At 44.5% G+C, this 21,893-nt stretch overlaps 1 protein-coding gene across 1 annotated transcript; it reads left to right on the top strand.

The window, feature by feature from the left end:
* The first annotated feature begins 539 nt into the window (after positions 1–539).
* Positions 540–20,373, top strand: LOC136331997 (zinc finger protein 85-like). Its single transcript, XM_066271217.1, has 5 exons — positions 540–569; positions 3,925–4,048; positions 4,593–4,688; positions 14,933–15,006; positions 18,016–20,373. The coding sequence occupies exons 1-5, from the start codon at positions 555–557 to the stop codon at positions 19,711–19,713; spliced, it is 2,007 nt and encodes a 668-aa protein (XP_066127314.1). The 5' UTR covers positions 540–554; the 3' UTR covers positions 19,714–20,373.
* The last annotated feature ends 1,520 nt before the right edge of the window (positions 20,374–21,893 follow it).

Here is a 21,893-nt window from a genome sequence, read left to right as displayed (position 1 = left end):
TCAAACCACATGAGCCCACGCTCAAGCTGGCGACCTCGGGGTCTCAAACCTGAGTCCTCTGCATCCCAGTCTGATGCTCTATCCACTGTGCCACCGCCTGGTCAGGCAGGAAGCAGTTTCTTAAGCAAAGCAATACACTTGTCAAAAGGCACAAGCAGGCAAATGCAGCTATGAGTGGCCCTACTTTTGGGGGTGTTATAGATTATATGCTTTTCAGCTGTAAATGTCAAGGTTCCCCTTCCCTGACACTAGGACTGATATACAGGGTTTCAAGGCCATGTGAACACCTGGTGATTTTGTTTGACCTTAAACCGCTAACTCCCTCCTTTAGTGGGTGAGATAAACCCCCATTTACTCATCCTCCCCTTTTCCTGCCTGATCAGTGTCTATTCTACTTAATATTTTCAGCATTTCTAGGTCCTTCTGCCGTGAGTGTGGTGGAAGCAGATGAAGTGGCTGTGTGGACACCTGTGAAGGCACATTCTCCAAATGCAGACTTGACTCCTCAACATACTGTCACCTGAGAGAACAAGCAGGAGCAGGACCAGGACAGAATGGCTGCATCTCAGGTAAGCGATGTGTCCTGGGCAGAGGCTGTGTTTGCTTTTCCTCCTAACTTAAGTGGATTTAGGACCCATGATCTTGAATTCTCTACTTTTTTTTATTTTAACTTTTATTTAGAGAGACAGACAGGAAGGAGAGAGATGAGAAGCATCAGTTCTTCATTGCAGCAAATTAGCTCATTGCTTGCTTTCTTATATGTACATTAACCAGGGGGCTCCAGCCAAGCCAGTGACCTTCGGCTTCAAGCTAGCGACCTTGGGATTTCAAACCTGGGTCCTTGTCCCAAGCCGATGGTCTGTCCACTGTGCAACTGCCTGGTCAGGTTTAAGGTTTATTCTTTTTTTTTTTTTAATTTTTTTTAAAAGATTTTATTTATTCATTATAGGGGGGGGGAGAGAGAGAGAGAGAGAGAGAGAGAGAGAGAGAAGGGGGAGGAGCAGGAAGCATCAACTCCCGTATGTGCCTTGACCAGGCAAGCCCAGGGTTTTGAACCGGCAATCTCAGCATTTCCAGGTTGACACTTTATCCACTGCGCCACCACAGGTCAGGCTTAAGGTTTATTCTTTTTTTTTTTTTTTTTTTTATTCATTTTTAGAGAGGAGAGAGAGACAGAGAGAGAGAAGGGGGGAGGAGCTGGAAGCATCAACTCCCATATGTGCCTTGACCAGGCAAGCCCAGGGCTTTGAACTGGCAACCTCAGCGTTTCCAGGTTGACGCTTTACCCACTGCGCCACCACAGGTCAGGCAGGTTTATTCTTTATTGTAAATTTTAGAAAATATTCCCATGACAGAGGAAGAATCTTGTTCTAAGATTACTTACAGTAAATATTTTTTGTTGTATTTTTCTGAAGTGAGAAGCAGGGAGGCAGAGAGACAGACTCCCACATGCGTCCAACTGGGATCCACCCAGCATGCCCACTAGGGGGTGATGCTCTGCCCATCTCAGGCGTTGCTTTGTTGCATCCGGAGCCATTCTAGCACCTGAGGCGAAGGCCATGGAGCCGTCCTCAGTGCCTAGGCCAACTTTGCTCCAATGGAGCTTTGGCTGTGGGCAGGGGTGGGGGCGGGGGAGATATAGAGAGAAAAGAGAGGGGGAAGGGTGGAGAAGCAGATGGGTGCTTCTTCTGTGTGCCCTGACCAGAAATCGAACCTGGGACTTCCACACACCGTGCTGATGCTCTACCACTGAGCCAACTGGCCAGGGCCTATAGTAAATTTTTAAATAGAATTGTGGTTCCCATGTTTCCTGTTCCATGAGAAGTGTCCATAGGTCCCTGGCTGGGTGTTCAGTTAGTTAGAGCATCTTTTTTTTATTTTTTATTTATTTATTTTTTTACAGAGACAGAGTCAGAGAGAGGGATAGACAGGGACAGACAGACAGGAACGGAGAGATGAGAAGCATCAATTATTAGTTTTTTGTTGCGCGTCGCAACACCTTAGTTGTTCATTGATTGCTTTCTCATATGTGCCTTGACCGCGGGCCTTCAGCAGACTGAGTAACCCCTTGCTTGAGCCAGTGACCTTGGGTCTAAGCTTGTGAGCTTTGCTCAAACCAGATGAGCCTGCGCTCAAGCTGGCGACCTCGGGGTCTCGAACCTGGGTCCTCTGCATCCCAGTCTGACGCTCTATCCACTGCGCCACCGCCTGGTCAGGCTAGTTAGAGCATCTTAAGATATGCCAAGGGTTACAGGTTTGATCTCCCATTAGAGCACATATAACAGTCAAACGGGGGGAGGGGCAGGTAAAAAAGGGTGATGGAAGGTGAACACATAGTACTATTTACAGATGATTGTACACCTGAACCGTGTATACTTTCCATAACCAATGTCACCCAAATAAATTCAATGAAAAAGAAGTTAAAAAAAAAAAAAAAGTAGCTGACCAGGCGGTGGCGCAGTGGTAGAGCGTTGGACTGGGATGCGGAAGATCCAGGTTTGAGACCCCGAGGTCACCAGCTTGAACCCAAGGTCGCTGGCTCCAGCAAGGGGTTACTCGGTCTGCTGAAGGCCCGTGGTCAAGGCACATATGAGAAAGGAATCACAACAAAAAACTAATGATTGATGCTTCTCATCTCTCTCCGTTCCTGTCTGTCCCTGTGTATCCCTCTCTCTGACTCACTCTCTGTCTCTGTAAAAAAAAAAAAAAAAAAAAAAAAGCTAATATAAAAAACTCAAAAGATACACTTTGTCATAAAAAAAAGAATTGAAAACACTTTATTCTTTAGAAAAATGCAAATAACAAGGTATTAGATACATGTGTAAACAAGCAAATGAGTAAAATACAGGCCTGTGGATCCTGGGAAAAAGATCGTTCAATGAATGCATAAGTTTGGGAATAGCAAATCTATGTTTCTCTGAATCTTTCTGTCTGTCTAAAAATGAGTAAGTAAAAATTTTACAAATTTCATAAGCCTTTGTTCAAAGTCATGTGCAAAGTGTTCTCTGTGATTTCTATTTCTGAACTATTCCAGAGTATGTATAGCATGTGGTCCGGAGACATTGGTGTCCCAGATAGATGGGAGCGTGATAAACATGTGGAAACACTGGCCCCGTTTCAGAACTTCTGAATGGGACTCTTCATTTTTCCAGAACTGAGTTCATTGTTGTGCGTGTTAAAATTGAAGAAGTTTTTAATCTTCCAATTCAACATGGCCTCTTTACCTGAGCTATAAACACACCTGATCATGAGTGATAAACTCCAACCCTGACAGATCCTTATGCTTGTGTTGATGCGTTCATTTGAAAATTTAATTTTTGTGAGAAGTAAACTCTGTGTGGTGCATTTTTGGATACTGTCATCCCCTTATCACAGTGACAGACAATACCTTAGAGACTGTTACAGGGTCCAAATGATCTTACTGGATAATTCAGGAGTGTCTCCTGGGTCACAGCCACTTCTAAAACTTTTTATTTTGGGTGATATGAATTTTGTCCGTGGCCCTTGGTAAACGTTTTTGTTTTTTTTTTTGTATTTTTCTGAGGTTGGAAACGGGGAGGCAGTCAGACCGACTCCTGCATGAGCCTGACCGGGATCGACCCGGCACGCCCACCAGGGGGCGATGCTCTGCCCCTCTGGGGCATCACTCTGTTGCAACCAGAGCCACTCTAGCGCCTGGGGCAGAGGCCAAGGAGCCATCCTCAGTGCCCGGTCCAGCTTTGCTCCAGTGGAGCCTTGGCTGCGGGAGGGGAAGAGAGAGACAGAGAGGAAGGAAAGGGGGAGGGGTGGAGAAGCAGATGGGTGCTTCTCCTGTGTGCCCTGGCCGGGAATCGAACCTGGGACTCCTGCATGCCAGGCCGACGCTCTACCACTGAGCCAACTGGCCAGGGCCTAAACGTGGTTTTTTGTTGTTGATGTTTCCAGGGATTGACCTTCAGGGATGTGGCCATAGAGTTCTCTCAGGAGGAGTGGGAATGCCTGGACCCAGCTCAGCGGAAACTGTACGTGGATGTGATGTTGGAGAACTACAGGAACCTGGTCTCCCTGGGTGAGGATAACTTCCTTCCTGAGTTTATTCTCCATCTGTCGGGTTTTTTGTTATTTTTAAAGATTTTAATTTATTCATTTTTAGAGAAAGAGAAAGAAGGGAGAGAGGAGCAGGAAGCATCAACTCTCATATGTGCCTTGACCAGGCAAGCCTGGGGTTTTGAACCTGTGACCTCAGCATTCCAGGTTGATCCTTTATCCACTGCACCACAGGTCCTGTGGGGCTTTATTTACTTCATTAGAAGAACTTTTTCTGGGAGCTTCTGCTTCAAATTGTAGATTTTCAGGTTCTTGCTCTCAAGGAACCAACTGGGTTTTGCTGCCAGAGAAAAGACAGATTTCATGATGTACTTTAAATAGGAAGTCACGTCTAAAAAGTTTACATGTTGTATAGAATAAATAAGGTGCTATCAGAAACAGCATTTTGGAAAATTACTCTAAAATATTGTACTATTCTACCGTGTCTACATTGAGCACAAACAGTTTGGGAAATTGGAAAATCTCTATCAAAACTTATATTTTACTTTTTTCTCCCTAATAAACAGGTCTTTCTGTTTCTAAACCAATCCTGGTCATCTATTTGGAGCAAATGAAGGAGCGCTGGGATGTGACCGGAAAAAAGACAATGTCTTGCCAGCCAGGTAGGTGGGATGAGGAGGCAGGTGACATAGGTGCGAGATCTAAAGGTCATGGAGGAGGGCAGACCTTACAGTGTGGTTGGGAAGCTGCTGCAGTGGAAAGGGCTGTGAGAGGCCCAGGTGTATCCCTGTTGTCATAGAGGGACAGCTGGTCTCCAGCACGTCCCGTGCTCCTGCGTCATCCTCTCAGGACTCTGCTTTTGTTACAGTGACCTCTGTCATCACATTAGCAGTGGGGGCGGGGTCCTCCCCTTGGACTGTGAGGGTCACCATGGTCTGGTTCCTAAATTGCTTTGGAGACTTGGGACAATCTACACGTTGTATATTAAGCCTTTTTAATTTTTTTAGTTTTGTTTTAGTGTCATGTAAAGAGTGTATGAAGGAGATGGTGGAAATCCTGGAATTTACTGCAGAAATCCTGGGCACATGGGTGATGGGTGTCATATTTTCTGGTTTATAATTTCTAATCCTGTGGAGGTTTCAAACAAGTCCCTACAGACTCAATGATTTCATCACTGCACAGTGCACATCCCCAAAGTGAGAAAAATCTAACTAATGATTTTTTTAACTTCATAATGTCCTTTTACTTCATATGAAATAACAAAGAGATTTCTAATTTATATTCCACAATTTCTCTGTCAAAATAGTTTAATGTCTCTATGTACCTCATAGAGCTCTTTAATAATTTACTGCTGTAGGCGACCTCAGAGTGTTGCCCAGCAGGTAGGAAAGTGTCCACTGTTACCTGCTTTCGTCATCACTGTCATTCTGTAAACTCTCCTGTCCAGTCCAGAGCTACCCGGGACTGTCCTGTGTGTTTTCACTTTCTTATTAGGTCTTTGTCATAGTTTTCCTTGGGATTCACAGGTGCTGATACAGCGTGCTGGAATGTGGGAAGAAGTGGGTTACAGAATTAATAAGCACTTCCTCTCCAGGAAAATGTCTTGTTTTTGAATTGAAGTTTACTTCAGCCTTGGCCGGATAGCTGTGTTGGTTGGAGCGTCTCTGTAGAACGTGGAGGTTGCCAGTTCGATTCCCAGTTGAGGGCATCTTCAGGGGCAGCTCGATGTTCCTGTCTCTGTCTCCCTGCCTCTCAAAAAAAAAAAAAAATTTACTTCACGCTAAAGCAATGATTAGGTTTTTCCTTATTTTAGGATTTTATTTTTTGATTTCAGAGAGAGGACAGAGGGATAGAAAGGTGGAGGGCGGGGAGGAACGGGAAGCATAAACTCTTCGCAGTTGCTTCTGTTGTGTGCCTTGACCCGACAAGACCGGTTTGTAACCTGCAACCCCAGAATTCCAGGTCGAGGCTTCAGCCACTGCACCACCGCAGGTGCGGCAGGGTTTTTTCTGTGAGGGTGGTTACAGCCTGCACAGTTTGTGTAAGAAGAGCTGAAATATAGTAAGTCTGAAAACATTCCTCATGTTATTTAAATGTTTTCTCATTAAAATTATACTTGCCTGGCCTGTGGTGGGTCTGTGGATAGAGCAGCAACCTGGAATGCTGAGGTCGCTGGTTCAAAATCCCCAGCTTGCCCGTCAAGGCACACAGGACAGCAACCAGTGAACAGCTGAGGTGAAGCAACTACGAGTTGATGCTTCTCACTTTCTCTCTCTCTCTCTCTCGTCTCAAAAAATAACTACATAAAATCTTTAAAAAGAAAAAAAAATTGTTCTTTAGGTCTGTTTTTGAACAATTTGAATGCATTTTCTATGAAAATTTCTTGCTATGTAGTGCATGTCCTTCTACAGAATGTTTGCTGTTTTGGGGGCCCGCTCACACTTAGAATTTATGGTTATTTACAAGGTTTCCTTTCAATACTACTTGTATATGATATTTAGCATTCTGGGGGTAAATTTTCTGTTCCTGTTTTCCATTTTCTTTGCTTTTTTTTCCATATTATTTTGTGTTTCCGCTGTACAGCATAATGATTATACCATCATATACTTTACACAGTCTTTTTTAAATACTTTATTGATTTTACAGAGACAGGAGAGAAAGGGAAGCATGGAATGGGAAGTAACAATTCATAGTTGCTTCATGTTAGTTGTTCATTTCTTGCTTGCTGTATGTGCCTTGACCAGGGAAGCCCAGGGTTTCGAACTGGCAACCTTGGCATTCTAGGCCGAAGGTTTATCCACTGTGCCACCACAGGCCAAGCACAAAGTCTTTTTTTTTATATATGCTTAAATTCATTTTAGAGAGAGGAAAGGAGAGAGAGAGAGACAGACAGGATCATTGATACGTTCCTGTATGTGCCCTGACCGGGGTCCAAACGGCAGCCTCTCTGCTTCTGGACGATGTTCCGACCGACGGAGCTCTTCGACCAGAGCTACTTTATAAAGTCTTAAAAGAGCCCCTGTGATATTTGCAGTACAGAACTGGTACCATATGCAGTTAATACAGGATTATTTACTTTATTTCTTAGGCTGTACTTGACATCCCATGACTATAGTACATGCCAGTGTGTATTTCTCCGTGGCTTCACCTTTACCGGCCAGTCCTTCAGCCCCTCCGTCTGGCCACCATTAGTCTGTTCTCTGTGCCTGTGAGTGTGTTTCCGTTTGGTGGTTGGTTTGTATTTTTCTTTTGATGCCACATGTAAGTGAGATCAAATGGTCTGTGTTTTTCTCTGACCATTTCACTTAATAGAACACACTCTAGGTGCATGCTTGTGACAAATGATAAAATTTAGTTCTTTTTAATGGTCATTTATTCACATTCTTTTTATGTGTGTGTGAGAGACAGAGGGACAGACAGACATGAAGGGAGAGAGATGAGAAGCATTAATTCTTCGTTGCAGCTGCTTAGTTGTTCATTGATTGCTTTCTCATATGTGCCTTGACTGGGGGGGGGGGGGGTATAGCAGAGCAAGTGACCCTTTGCTCAAGTCAGCGACCATGGGGTCATGTCTGTGATCCCACGCTCAAGCTGGATGAGCCCATGCTCAAGCGGCAACCTTGGGGTTTTGAACCTGAGTCCTCTGTGTCCCAGTTTGACGCTCTATCCACTGCACCACTGCCTGGTCAAGCTATTACTCACATTCTTCTTTTTTTTTTTTTTTTTTTTGTATTTTTCTGAAGCTTGGAAACGGGGAGAGACAGTCAGACAGACTCCCGCATGCGCCCGACCGGGATCCACCCGGCTCGCCCACCAGGGGCGACGCTCTGCCCACCAGGGGGCGATGCTCTGCCCCTCCGGGGCGTCGCTCTGCCGCGACCAGAGCCACTCTAGCGCCTGGGGCAGAGGCCAAGGAGCCATCCCCAGCGCCCGGGCTATCTTTGCTCCAATGGAGCCTTGGATGCGGGAGGGGAAGAGAGAGACAGAGAGGAAGGGGGGGGTGGAGAAGCAAATGGGCGCTTCTCCTATGTGCCCTGGCCAGGAATCGAACCCGGGTCCCCCGCACGCCAGGCCAACGCTCTACCACTGAGCCAACCCGCCAGGGCCTTCTTTTTTTTCTTTTTTAAGGAGACCGTATTAAATTTCTTGCAGTACTGATTTGGTGATAGTTAATTTCTTTAGCTTCTTTTCATATGGGAAACTTAGCTGTTTTCTGATTCTAAACGATTTGCTGGGTAAAGTAATCTTGGTTGTAGTTCTTTCCTTTTCATTACATTGACAATATCGTTGACAATTCCTTCTGGCCTGTAAAGTTTCTGTTAAAAAATCAGATGGCAGTTTTATGAAATTTTTTTGTAAGTAAGTTACTCTTTTTCTCTGTCTTTGTACCTGATGGATTTTAGAAAAGAGAGGAAAGGATAGAGAGAATAGAAGGAGAGGAGGGAGAGTAAGAGACAAGATAGCATTCATTCATTGTTCCATATACTGGTGTATTCATTGGTCACTGCTCTTTTGTTTTTGTTTTTTTTTCTTTTATTTTTTTACAGAGAGAGAGTCAGAGAGAGGGATAGACAGGGACAGATAGACAGGAACAGAGAGATGAGAAGCATCAATCATTAGTTTTTCGTTGCGCATTGCAACACCTTGGTTGTTCATTGATTGCTTTCTCATATGTGCCTTGACCGCGGGCCTTCAGCAGACCGAGTGACCCCTTGCTGGAGCCAGCGACCTTGGGTCCAAGCTGGTGAGCTTGTGCTCAAACCAGATGAGCCTGTTCTTAGGCTGGCAACCTCGGGGTCTCAAACCTGGGTCCTTGGCATCCCACGCCGTCGCTCTACCCACTGTGCCACCGCCTGGTCAGGCAGTCGCTGCTCCTTTGTTCACTGACTGGGGATCCATCTGCGACCTTGGTGTTTTCAGATGATGCTCTCTGCCCAACTGAGCTAACCAGCCAGGGCTGAACTATACACTTTTGCTGCATTTAAGATTCTCTCTTGCCCTGGCCGGTTGGCTCAGCAGTGGAGCGTCGGCCTGGCGTGCGGGGGACCTGGGTTCGATTCCCGGCCAGGGCACATAGGAGAGGCGCCCATTTGCTTCTCCACCCCCCCCCCTTCCTCTCTGTCTCTCTCTTCCCCTCCCGCTGCTGAGGCTCCATTGGAGCAAGGATGGCCCGGGCGCTGGGGATGGCTCCTTGGCCTCTGCCCTGGGCGCTGGAGTGGCTGTGGTTGCGGCAGAGCGACGCCCCAGAGGGGCAGAGCATCGCCCCCTGGTGGGCAGAGCGTCGCCCCTGGTGGGCGTGCCGGGTGGATCCCGGTCGGGCGCATGCGGGAGTCTGTCTGACTGTCTCTCCCCGTTTCCAGCTTCAGAGAAATACAAAAAAAAAAAAAGATTCTCTCTTTGTCTTTAACCTTTGCTACTTTATTTTTGTGTGGTTTTTTTTTTTGTATTTCTCTGAACAAAAAAAAAGAAAAAAAAAGATTCTCTCTTTGTCTTTAACCTTTGCTACTTTATTTTTGTGTGGTTTTTTTTTTTGTATTTCTCTGAACAAAAAAAAAGAAAAAAAAAGATTCTCTCTTTGTCTTTAACCTTTGCTACTTTATTTTTGTGTGTTTTTTTTTTTTTTTTGTATTTCTCTGAAGCTGGAAACGGGGGAGAGACAGTCAGACAGACTCCCGCATGCGCCCGACCGGGATCCACCCGGCACGGCCACCAGGGGCGATGCTCTGCCCACCAGGGGGCGATGCTCTGCCCCTCTGGGGCGTCGCTCTGCCAGGACCACAGCCACTCCAGCGCCCGGGGCAGAGGCCAAGGAGCCATCCCCAGCGCCCGGACCATCCTTGCTCCAATGGAGCCTCAGCAGCGGGAGGGGAAGAGAGAGACAGAGAGGAAGGAGGGGGGGTGGAGAAGCAAATGGGCGCCTCTCCTATGTGCCCTGGCCGGGAATCGAACCCGGGTCCCCCGCACGCCAGGCCGACGCTCCACCGCTGAGCCAACCGGCCAGGGCTTAACCTTTGCTATTTTAATTAATTATGTTTATTGGTGTGGGCCTCTATCGGTTGATCTGGTTTGGGAGTCTCTGAGCTTCCTGGGCTTTTTTGTATATTTCCTTCACCACGTCAGGGAAGTTTTCCATTATTATTTTTTAACTGTTTTCAGTTTTTGGCTTTCTGTTCTTTTGGTGCTCTAGGATTTGAATGATTTTTCACTTGAAATTGTCCTACAGACTCCTTTCTCTATTCTAATGTTTATGGATTCTTGTTATTTTTGCTGTCCTGATTGGGTGTTTTTTGCTTGTTTATATTCTACATCACTGATTACAATCTTGGCTTCATCTGCTCCAAATATCTTATAAATTATTCATTTCGGTTACTGTATGCTTTTTTTGTTGTTTGTTTTTTGTTTTTGTTACAGAGAGAGGGATAGATAGGGACAAACACAGGAACAGAGAGAGATGAGAAGCATCAATCAACAGTTTTTTGTTGCGACACCTTAGTTGTTCATTGATTGCTTTCTCATATGTGCTGTGACCATGGGCCTTTAGCCGAACAAGTAACTCCTTGCTCAAGCCAGCAACCCTGGGTCCTCTGCATCCCAGTCCGACGCTCTATCCGCTGCACCACCGCCTGGTCAGGCTCTTTTTTTTTTTTTTTTTTTTTTAAGTGAGAGGAGGGGAGACAGTGGGACAGACTCCTACATAGGCTGCAACAGGGATCCACCGAGCAACCCATTTTGGGATGATGCTCAAATCAAATGAGCTATTTTTAGCACCTGAGGCCGGATGAGCTCTGACCAACTAAGCTACCAGCACCTGGTGCCAACACTTGAACCAGTTGAGCCACTGACTGCGAAGAGAGGGAAGAGAGAAGCAGGTGGTCCCTTCTCTTGTGTGCCCTAATCAGGAATTGAACCCGGGGCGTCCATATACCAGTCTGATGCTTTATCGACTGAGTCACCTGGCCAGGGTCATATCTTTCATTTCTGACTGCTGCTTTTTTATGCTGTGAGATTCTCACTAAGTTCATTGAGCATCCTTATAGCTAAGTGTTTTGAACTCTGCATTAGTAGCTGCTTTTGTCCATTTTTTATATCCTTTTTATTATTTTATAAATTTATTTAGAAAATTAACAAGGTGACACTAATCAATAAGAGTACATAGGTTTCAGGTAAACATTTCTATAGCATTGGAACTGATTATGTTGTATACCCATCACCTAAAGTCAAATCATTCATTGTCCGTCACCTTTTATTTGTCCCTCTTTACTCCCTTACCCCCACACCCTGTCCTGTCCCTCTCCCCCATGTCATTTTCTTTAGTGTTTTTTTTTTTTCTGGAGTTCTGTTCTTTGGGACTTGTTTCTTTCTCTCCTCGTGTAGACATCCGCCCTGTGTTTGTTTCTGTGTATTAGGAAAATGACTCTGTCTCCCAGGCTTGACAGAGTGGCCTAATGTAGTAGGTGTTCTGTGGGGTCCAGTGGCAGTCTCCCCAGTCACCCAGGATGGGCACTCGTGCTGTGCCCTTTGTGTGGTCACTGTATACCCTCTTGTAGTTGGGCCATACTTGCTGTTGGCACATCAATGGGGAGGATGTACCTTCAGGCCATTGAGCTGAAAGCACTGACTAGCTGTCACCACTGACCACTGTGGAGAGTCACCACTGAAGGCGCCCACCCCACAGAGCAGGGATGAGGACAGCAGCGCTCTGGTGCCCGCTGAGTCAGCTCCTTGAGTGTGTGGCTTGTGGAAGGGGTTGGTGGTGGTGCTTTGAGGTGCTTTGATGCTATCCACTGGAGGAGCTGCTCTGGGGTTTCCATTTTATGCTCTTACTATAGTTGATGTCTGGTACTCATGATATATATTTTTTTTCCAGAGACAGAGAGAGAGAGTCAGACAGAGGGATAGACAAGGACAAACAGACAGGAACGGAGAAATGAGAAGCATCAGTCATTAGTTTTTCATTACGCGTTGCAACACCTTAGTTGTTCATTGATTGCTTTCTCATATGTGCCTTGACTGCGGGCCTTCAGCAGACCGAGTAACCCCTTGCTCGAGCCAGCAACCTTGGGCTCAAGCTAGTGAGCTTTTGCTCAAACCAGATGAGCCCACGCTCAAGCTGGCAACCTCGGGGTCTCAAACCTGGGTCCTTCCTCATCCCAGTCCGACGCTCTATCCACTGCACCACTGGATGGTCAGGCTACTCATGATATTTTGATTATAATATGTCCTTCTGTTGACATTTTTGTATTCATGTTACTTAAAATTTAGTGATCTGCCTGACCAGGCGGTGTCGCAGTGGATAGAGCATCGGACTGGGATGCGGAAGGTCCCAGGTTCGAGACCCCGAGGTCACCAGCCTGAGCGCAGGCTCATCTGGCTTGAGAAAAAAAAAAAAAAAGCCCACCAGCTTGGACCCAAGGTCGCTGGCTCGAGCAAGGAGTTACTCAGTCTGCTGAAGGCCCGTAGTCAAGGCACATATGAGAAAGCAATCAATGAACAACTAAGGTGTTACAATGAAAAACTAATGATTGATGCTTCTCATCTCTCTCCATTCCTGTCTGTCCCTATCTATCCCTCTCTCTGATTCTCTCTCTGTCCTTGTAAAAAAAGAAAAAAAAATTTAGTGATCTGCTTGAATTTGTCTCTATGTCCATATTTTGGAATTTTAAACTTTTAATTTTTTATATAAGTATTTATTTATTAATCTGGTTTTATGCTGTCCAGTTAATGTACAAGGTGGTCAATTTAATGGTGTCCCATGTGTCCTTTAGGCTGTCTTTAGTTTTCCACATTTTTCTTGGATTCCCTGTATTGAAATTTTACCTGAAGTATACAAGTTTATGTATTCTTTCTTCAGTTTGGTCACATCTTCTGTTGATGATGCTACTGTATTCTGTACTCTAGTATTGTGATTTTCAGCTTCCTATTATTGTTTAGTCTATTTTATACTTCCTTTGTTCATGCATTCACATTTTGGTCATGCACAGTTTTCCTGATATTATGTAGTTGTCAATTTTGTCTACTTTTCCATTTTAAGATGTATGTTTTTAATTTTTTTTCAGATGATTAATGTGTTTTTAGTAATGTAATGCCACAATCTGGAGATTTGTTTTGTTCTTCAGATTGTTCTGTTTTCCTGATTCTCTATATATCCTCATGTTGAGTCAAGGTTTGGAATTGTCAGCAACCAGGCTTTATGAACTTGCTTTTTCTAAGAGGAAACTAATAATAACCAGCTGTGGGAGAAATTCTAATTTCTGTTATAATTTTATGTATAAATTGAGGATTGGCCTTGCCGTGTTGCTCAGTTGGTTAGAGCATTCCTGCCACCCCACAGTTATGGGTTTGTTCTCTGCTCGGGGCACATACAAGAAGCAGCTAAAGGATGCATAACTAGGCCTGACCTCTGGTGGCGCAGTGGATAAAGCGTCAACCTGGGAACACTGAGGTTGCCGGTTCAAAACCCTGCACTTGTCTGGTCAAGGCACATATGGGAGTTGATGCTTCCTGCTCCTCCCTCCTTTCTCTCTCTCTCTCTCTCTCTCTCCTCTCTAAAATGAATAAATAAAAAAATAAATAAAATTAAAAAAAAAAAAAAAAAAAGGATGCATAACTAAGTGGAACAACTAATCTTTGTTTTTCTCTCTCACATTCTGTCCCCCTACCTCGCTCTAAAATCAATAAGTAAAAACTAAAAAATACTTTTGTGTACATCTGTTCCTTCAAATAATTTCTGTGTTTTTCTTAGAACCTGTGGTATCTTTCTGTCCATGATACTTGTCTTTACTACGGCAGTCTCCGGTGTTGGAACCATTATACACCTTCTGATCTCAGTAGCCACTACAATGCATCCACCCTGTGCTGCCGTGTGAGCGCTGTGTCAGGCAAAACAGCAAGATCATTGAACCCACATTCCCTCATCTCATCATCTCCTGAGAAGAACCTGGGAGTTGGGTGTTTTCTTTTTTTTTTTTTTTTTTGAGACAGAGATAGAGAGAGAGTCAGAGAGAGGGATAGACAGGGACAGACAGACAGGAACGGAGAGATGAGAAGCATCAATCATTAGTTTTTCATTGCGTGTTGCAACACCTTAGTTGTTCATTGATTGCTTTCTCATATGTGCCTTGACCGTGGGCCTTCAGCAGATCGAGTAACCCCTTGCTCGAGCCAGCAACCTTGGGCTCAAGCTGGTGAGCTTTTGCTCAAGCCAGATGAGCCCACACTCAAGCTGGCGACCTCGGGTTCTCGAACCTGGGTCTTCCGCATCCCAGTCCGACGCTCTATCCACTGCACCACCGTCTGGTCAGGCATTTGGTGTTTTCTTATATGACGGGGGGGGGGGTGTCCTTGGGGTTATGACAGTATTGACATATGATGTTTCAAGTTTATGGTGCTCACTCCCATAAAAACTTTAAAAAATTGAGACGTGAGTGTTTTGGCTTGCGCCGTTAGTGTCATACTTATGGACTATGTGGGCAAACTAGTTTGGTTGCACGCGGTGGAAAAACACCCAGTAACATGTGTATGAGTGAGGGAGTTGGCTTCCCCAGGATGCTTACCCACGCCATTTTGGACTGCTAAAAGCACAAGTGTTCCGTTTGTGTTCAGCTAGGGTGTGTTTCGACATACCAAAATTCGGGTTACGTCACTGTTGTAGGAATGGAACTATGTCGTAACCCGAGGACCCCCTGTAATATTGCCATTGTGTACCAGGTTATTTTAGCAAGTGTTGTGGGCATATCTCAGCATTTTTTCTTTCTTTCATATGACTTTCTTTGTTGTTACCTTTCTTGGGCTTCCTTTGAACTCTTAACTTACTTTTCAACTCCTTAGAAATATAATTTGGTCAATTCTTTTTGGTAAGATCATGGACCTGAGTGTCTTACTGTGAAAATTATGTTGTCTCTTTCAGCTTTGCCATCTAAAGACAACCAGACCTTGTTCCGAAAGCCAGGAATAGAAGATTTCTTTTCTAAAACACTACTGGTAAGCTATGGAAGATGCGGCTTTGATAATATACACTTATGAAAGCCTTTGTGTTTTGGAAAGAGTGATGAGAAGAAAGGATGTTACTATGGACAGAACTAACCTGGTGTAATTATTCATAATAATATCTTTGTTATTTAAGGTCAAAGACATTATACATTTGGGAAAACTCACTTTAAGTCAGTTTCATTTGTAGATCAATGTATTTCTGACTGTGAAGACTGAAAAGATTTTTTTTTTTTTTTTTGTCTTTTTCTGAAGCTGGAAATGGGGAGAGACAGTCAGACTCCCGCATGCGCTCGACCGGGATCCACCGGCAGGCTCACCAGGGGCGATGCTCTGCCCACCAGGGGGCGATGCTCTGCCCCTCCGGGGCGTCGCTGTCGCGACCAGAGCCACTCTAGCACCTGGGGCAGAGGCCAAGGAGCCATCCCCAGCGCCCGGGCCATCCTTGCTCCAATGGAGCCTTGGCTGCGGGAGGGGAAGAGAGAGACAGAGAGGAAGGAGGGGGTGGGGGTGGAGAAGCAAATGGGCGCTTCTCCTATGTGCCCTGGCTGGGAATCGAACCCAGGTCTCCCACACGCCAGGCTGACTCTACCGCTGAGCCAACCGGCCAGGGCCGAAAAGATTTTTTTTTTAAGTGAGGTGATGAGTCAGAGAGACAGACTCCGATCTACCTAGCAAGCTCCCTACTGGCAATGCTTTGCCCATCTGGGTGGTTGCTCAGCAACCAAGCTATTTTTAACACCTAAGACAGTAGCTCCAAGGAGCCATTCTGTGTCCTGAGGCCAACTCACTGAAACCAGTGGAGCTGGAGGAGAAAGTGAGAGAGAGAGAGAAACAGGAAGGGAGAAGGGAAGGGGTGGAGAAGCATAGAGCCGCTTTGTGTGCCTTAAATGGGAATTGAACTCTAGATATCCACATGCTGGACCAAAGCTCTACCATTGAGCCAAACAGCCAGGACTTGAAAACAGTTTTTTAAGCAAGAGAGAGAGAGAGAGGGAAAGATAAGAACAGACTGACAGGAAGGGAGAGAGATGAGGAGCATCAGTTCTTTGTTGCGGCACTCTCAGTTCATTGATTGCTTTATCATATGTGCCTTGATGGGGGGGGGGGGTGTCTCCAGCCGAGCCAGTGACACCTTGCTGAAGCCAGCAACCATGGGGTCATGTTTATGGTCCCATGCTCATGCCAGGAACCCCGCACTCAAGCAGGATAAGCCTGTATTCAAGCCTGCAACCTCAAGGTTTTGAACTTGGGTTCTCTGTATCCCAGTCTGACACTCTATCCATGGTGCTACCACCTGGTCTAGCACTTTAGTTGTTTATTGATTGTTTTTCATGTGTGTTTAGAACTGGAGCCTCAAGCCAGCAACCGAAATCTTCAGCCAGCTACCTTTTGGGCTCAAGTCAGTGATGTTAGGATCGTGTTGATCTTGCGCTCAAGTCAGCAATCCAGTGGTCAAGATGGTGGCCCATACTCAAGCTGATGAGCTCATACGCCACACCAGTGACCTTGGGATTTTGTATTGCAGCCTTCAGTGTCCCAGGTCACTTTTCTATCTGTTGCGTTAGCACCAGTCAGGCTGCACACATGAAGTTTAAGTGTGATCATTGTGACAGTTCCTTTAACAGGGCTTCATTGTTTCATTATTCTTCCACTGAGAAATAATGTTTTCTTTTATCCCAGTGTCCACAATTTTCATAAATGTGGGAGCATTTAAAAAAATTTTTTTAAAGAGTTTTATTTAATTCATTTTAGAGAGGAGAGAGAGAGAGAGAGAGAAGGGGGGAGGAGCAGGAAGCATCACTGCCATATGTACCTTGACCAGGCAAGCCCAGGGTTTCAAACCAGTGACCTTGGTATTCCAGGTTGACACTTTATCCACTGCACCACCACAGATCAGGTCCGAGAGCTTTTTTTTTTTTTTTTTTTGCATTTTTCTGAAGCTGGAAACAGGGAGAGACAGCCAGACAGACTCCCGCATGCGCCCGACCGGGATCCACCCGGCATGCCCACCAGGGGCGACGCTCTGCCCACCAGGGGGCGATGCTCTGCCCATCCTGGGCGTCGCCATGTTGCGACCAGAGCCACTCCAGCGCCTGGGGCAGAGGCCACAGAGCCATCCCCAGCGCCCGGGCCATCTTTGCTCCAATGGAGCCTCGGCTGCGGGAGGGGAAGAGAGAGACAGAGAGGAAGGCGCGGCGGAGGGGTGGAGAAGCAAATGGCGCTTCTCCTGTGTGCCCTGGCCGGGAATCGAACCCGGGTCCTCCGCACGCCAGGCCGACGCTCTACCGCTGAGCCAACCGGCCAGGGCCCGAGAGCATTTTTTATATAACCATTATGGCTTAATAGGTATCACCGAGTAGTTATGTAAGAATAAAAGTATATGTTTAATGCACTTTATCAGCTATCCTAGCCTGTGGTGGCACATTGGATAATGCATAGAACTAGAATATTGAGGTCACCGGTTCAAAGCCTTGGGTTGCCCTGTCGAGGCATGTATGACAAGCAAGCAGTGAACAACTAAACAGCTATATGTTGACACTCCTTGCTGCCCCCTACTCTCTCTGTAAAATCAATTTTAAAAATCCATGTATTTGCCTGACCAGCTGGTTGTGCAATGGATAGAGCATCAACCTGGGACTCTGAGGACCCAGGTTTGAAATCTCAAGGTCACCGGCCTGAGCACAGGCTCATGTGGCTTGAGGGTGGAGTCGTCGGCTTAAGAGTGGGATCGTAGACATAATCCCATGGTTGCTGGCTTGAGGCCAAGCTCAGTGGCTCTGCTGTAGCCCCCCTCCCCGTCAAGGCACATAAGAGAAAGCAACCAGTGAACAACTAAGGCGCCGCAAGGAAGAATTGATGCTTCTCATCTCTCTCCTTTCCTGTCTGTCTCTGTATGTTTCTATCTCTCTGTCTCTCTCTCACTAAAAAATAAATAAATAAAAACAAAACGCCACAAGTTTATCTGTCACTGAAAACCTTTCTATCTTCAATGATTAACAGAGTACAGATAATGGAGACAGAAATTATCAGTGGAAAAAACATTGGGAAAACTTTAACCAAGAGTCAAATCCAAATGAAGATCAGAGAAGTCAGCTCCCAGAGAACTATGATAAAGATGGAAAAGGTTTTGATCAAATGTTAAATTACAGTATACATCACGACATGCATATTGTGGAGAAGACCAAGAAACAAGGTAAAAGTGTCAAATCTTTTAAGTCATCTTTAAATCATACTGAACAAGAGAACGTTCACACTGGGGAGGAAGCTTACAAAAGTAATCCGCATTGGAAAGCCTTTAGTCAAATATTTAATCTAACTAGACTTAAAGTCCATACTAGACAAAAACCTTACAAATGTAAAAAATGTGGTAAAACATTTAATTGGTCTTTAGGTCTTAGTCAGCATCAGATGAGTCATGCTGAAGAGAAGCCTTACAAATGTAAAACGTGTGGCAGAGAATTTAAGTGGCTTTCAAGTCTTACTGAACATGAGAGAATTCACACTGGGGAGAGACCTTATAAGTGTAGAGAATGTGGCAAAGCCTTTTATTGCTCCTCAAAACTTATTATACACCAGCTCACTCATAGTGGAGAGAAACCTTACAGATGTAAGGAGTGTGGGAAAACCTTTTCTTATCATTCATACCTGACTCAACATCAAATTACTCATTCTCAAGAGAAACCTTACAAATGTGGAAAATGTGACAAAACTTTTTATTACCGTTCGAGTCTTACGCAACATGAGAGAAGTCATAGTGAAGAAAAGCCTTACGTGTGTAAAATATGTGGCAGAACCTTTAAATGGCGTTCAGCTTTTACTGACCATGGGAATATTCATTCTGGGAAGAAACCTTACAAATGTAGAGAGTGTGGCAAAGCATTTAAGCAGTCCTCAACATTTATTTTACATCAAAGACTTCACACTGGAGAGAAACCTTATAAATGTAGAGAATGTGGCAAAGCCTTTAATAGCTCCTCAAAACTTATTCAGCATCAGGTTATTCATACTGTAGATAAACCTTACAGTTGTAAGGAGTGTGGAAAGGCCTTTTCTTTACATTCAACCCTTAATCAACATCAAATGACTCATTCTGGAGAGAAGCCTTACAAATGTAGAGAATGTGACAAAACATTTTCTTGCCGTTCGAGTCTTACTCACCATGAGAGAAGTCATAGTGAAGAAAAGCCTTACATATGTAAAGCATGTGGCAAAGCCTTTAAATCGCATTCATATCTTACTGAACATGAGAGAAGAGTTCATACCGGGGAGAAACCTTACCAATGCAGAGAGTGTGGGAAATGTTTTTATGCACAGAGAGAACTTTCTCATCATCTCAGAGTTCACACTGGAGAGAAGCCTTATGAATGTGGAAAATGTGGCAAAGCCTTTTCAACCTCTTCATATTGTACTGTACACGAGAGAATTCACAGTGGAGAGAGACCTTACAAATGTGGAGAATGTGGCAAAGCCTTTAAAACCTCTTCCCATTGTACTGCGCATGAGAGAATCCACACTGGAGAGAGACCTTACAAATGTGGAGTTTGTGGCAGAGCCTTTCTGCAGAACTCAAAACTTACTAAACATTACAGGATTCATACTGGAGAGAAGCCTTATGAATGTAGTATATGTGCCAAGGCCTTCAGATGTTCCTCAAACCTTACTGAACATCAGAAAACTCATGCTGGAAAGAAAGCTTAGAAATGTACAGTTGATGCTACCATGTCTTTATTCTATGTGTGTGAGTTTAAAAATATGAGGTTGAACGTTGCTTCTTTAAATATCTGTGAGCTCTTGTATATTAGGTGGGTTTCACTCAGAGCAACTTTTCCAAGGAAGACTGAGGTCATTGCAAACCAGATTGCGTGAAGAAAATCTAACTGGAGATGCTGTTTGTTGTTGACTTAGAAATTTGTTCTTTGTCACCATGAAAGGCATCTTTGTTATTTTGATTAACATGAGATAGAGGAACATTGTGAATTTAAACGATTTTTCTCAGATGCTCTTTAAGGAAAATATGATAGCAGATTATTAAAAATCCTGAAGTATCATCCTAGTAGCCATAGATTGAAGTGATGAATGATGGATATTAATTGATGTGGTTGAAGTAAAGTGATTTAGGGGTATCTGAGAAAGTATAGATAAATTATCTCTACATGTATATAATTATTGTACTTTTATGTATTATATGCTTCCTAAATTTTTAGCTTTCATTCTCACAATCAAAGAAACCACAACTTTCAAATCTTTATATCAAAAGAACAGGAACACTTCATTGTTTGTAATGTGTGTATTTTCACAAATAGTTGCAAAGAGTGTTTGTCATACTTTATTTAGAGTATGTGTAAATTTAATATTGTTTTCATTAATAAACTTGAATGAATTTGAATGTGTTCACATACATTTTATTGAAGGTTATAGGTAACAATTTACAGGGGGGTCCTTGGGTTACTACACAGTTCCATTCCTACAACTCTGATGTAACCCGAATTTTGGTGTAAGTTGAAACACATCCTATCCTAAGTCACTTACCTATCCTAACACAGTTGTAAAATCATAATCTAGAACATAAAAACACAAGGCACAGGAAAAGAACATAAGTATACTGTACTGTACACTGTAGTGTAGTATCAGAAAGGCCAAAAAATGAGTGTAAAAAAAATTCCTTCCCTTTATTCCTGTGGTTGGCTTGCACACTAGAAGGGGCAGTGCAAGGTGGGAGAGAGTGACCTACTGGGAGGAGGAAGCTGGAGAGGCAGGAGAGCCTGCAGAAGGTGCTGGAGATACTGGGTCAGGTGAACCAGGATCGCCTAAGGAACATGCAGGAGACACTGGAGATGACTCTACCTGGACTACAGGTGTTTCGTCTCGAGAAGCAGCTGATGGAGAGGGTACAGGATCTGAGGCAGGCCTCTCTACCTTCTTAAAGAATTGTTCCGCTGACCTGTGGTGGCGCAGTGGATAAAGCGTCAACCTGGAAATGCTTAGGACAGCAGTTCAAAACCCTGGGCTTGCCTGGTCAAGGCACATATGGGAGTTGATGCTTCCAGCTCCTCCCCCCCTTCTCTCTCTCTCTCCTCTCTCTCTCTCTCTCTCTCTCTTTCTCTCTCTCTGTCTCTCCCTCTCCTCTCTAAAATGAATAAATAAATTTAAAAAAATACAATAAAAATACTTTCAAGAATTGTTCCAGGTTAGTCTGGAAGGTTGATGACTTCTCTTCCAAAATCCGCCTGTAGCATTGCAAGGCATCCATAACAGCCAAAATACTGACATCTCAATTATTTTAAATTTTTATGAGAGTGAGGGGTGTAAACTTGAAATGTCATATGTCGAGACTGTCATGACCCGAGGAACCCCTGTACTGTTCGATAATGCAGAGGAATTTCTTTTTTATTTTAAATTTTATTTATTTTTTACAGAGACAGAGAGAGAGAGAGGGATAGACAGAGACAGACCGACAGGAACGGAGAGAGAAGAGAAGCATCAATCATTAGTTTTTCATTGCACGTTGCAACACCTTAGTTGTTCATTGATTGCTTTCTCATATGTGCCTTAACCGTGGGCCTTCAGCAGACCGAATAACCCCTTGCTCGAACCAGCGACCTTGGGCTCAAGCTGGTAAGCTTTTGCTCAAACTAGATGAGCCCACACTCAAGCTGGCGACCTTGGGGTCTCGAACCTGGGTCCTCTGCATCCCAGTTCGATGCTCATCCACTGTGCCATCGCCTGGTCAGGCTCTTTTTTATTTTAATGTTTATTTTATCGATTTTAGAGAGAGGGAAGGAGAGAGCAAAAGAGAGATGGTAATATCTGTTCCTATATGTGCCCTGACCAGGGATTAAACCAGCAACCTCTGCACTTTGGGATGATGCTCTAACCAA

The sequence above is a fragment of the Saccopteryx bilineata genome, chromosome 3 (assembly GCF_036850765.1).
Source record: "Saccopteryx bilineata isolate mSacBil1 chromosome 3, mSacBil1_pri_phased_curated, whole genome shotgun sequence".
NCBI lineage: Eukaryota > Metazoa > Chordata > Mammalia > Chiroptera > Emballonuridae > Saccopteryx > Saccopteryx bilineata.
The sequence above is the reverse complement of the archived record's forward strand: the minus strand, read 5'-3'. Positions and strand labels throughout refer to the sequence as shown.

Bases quoted from the DNA above. Each gene is read 5' to 3' on its own strand.
- LOC136331997 (XM_066271217.1), top strand. The intron at 4,049-4,592 runs GTGAGGATAACT...CCTAATAAACAG, and splicing joins CAGGAACCTGGTCTCCCTGG to GTCTTTCTGTTTCTAAACCA. The intron at 15,007-18,015 runs GTAAGCTATGGA...AATGATTAACAG, and splicing joins TCTTTTCTAAAACACTACTG to AGTACAGATAATGGAGACAG.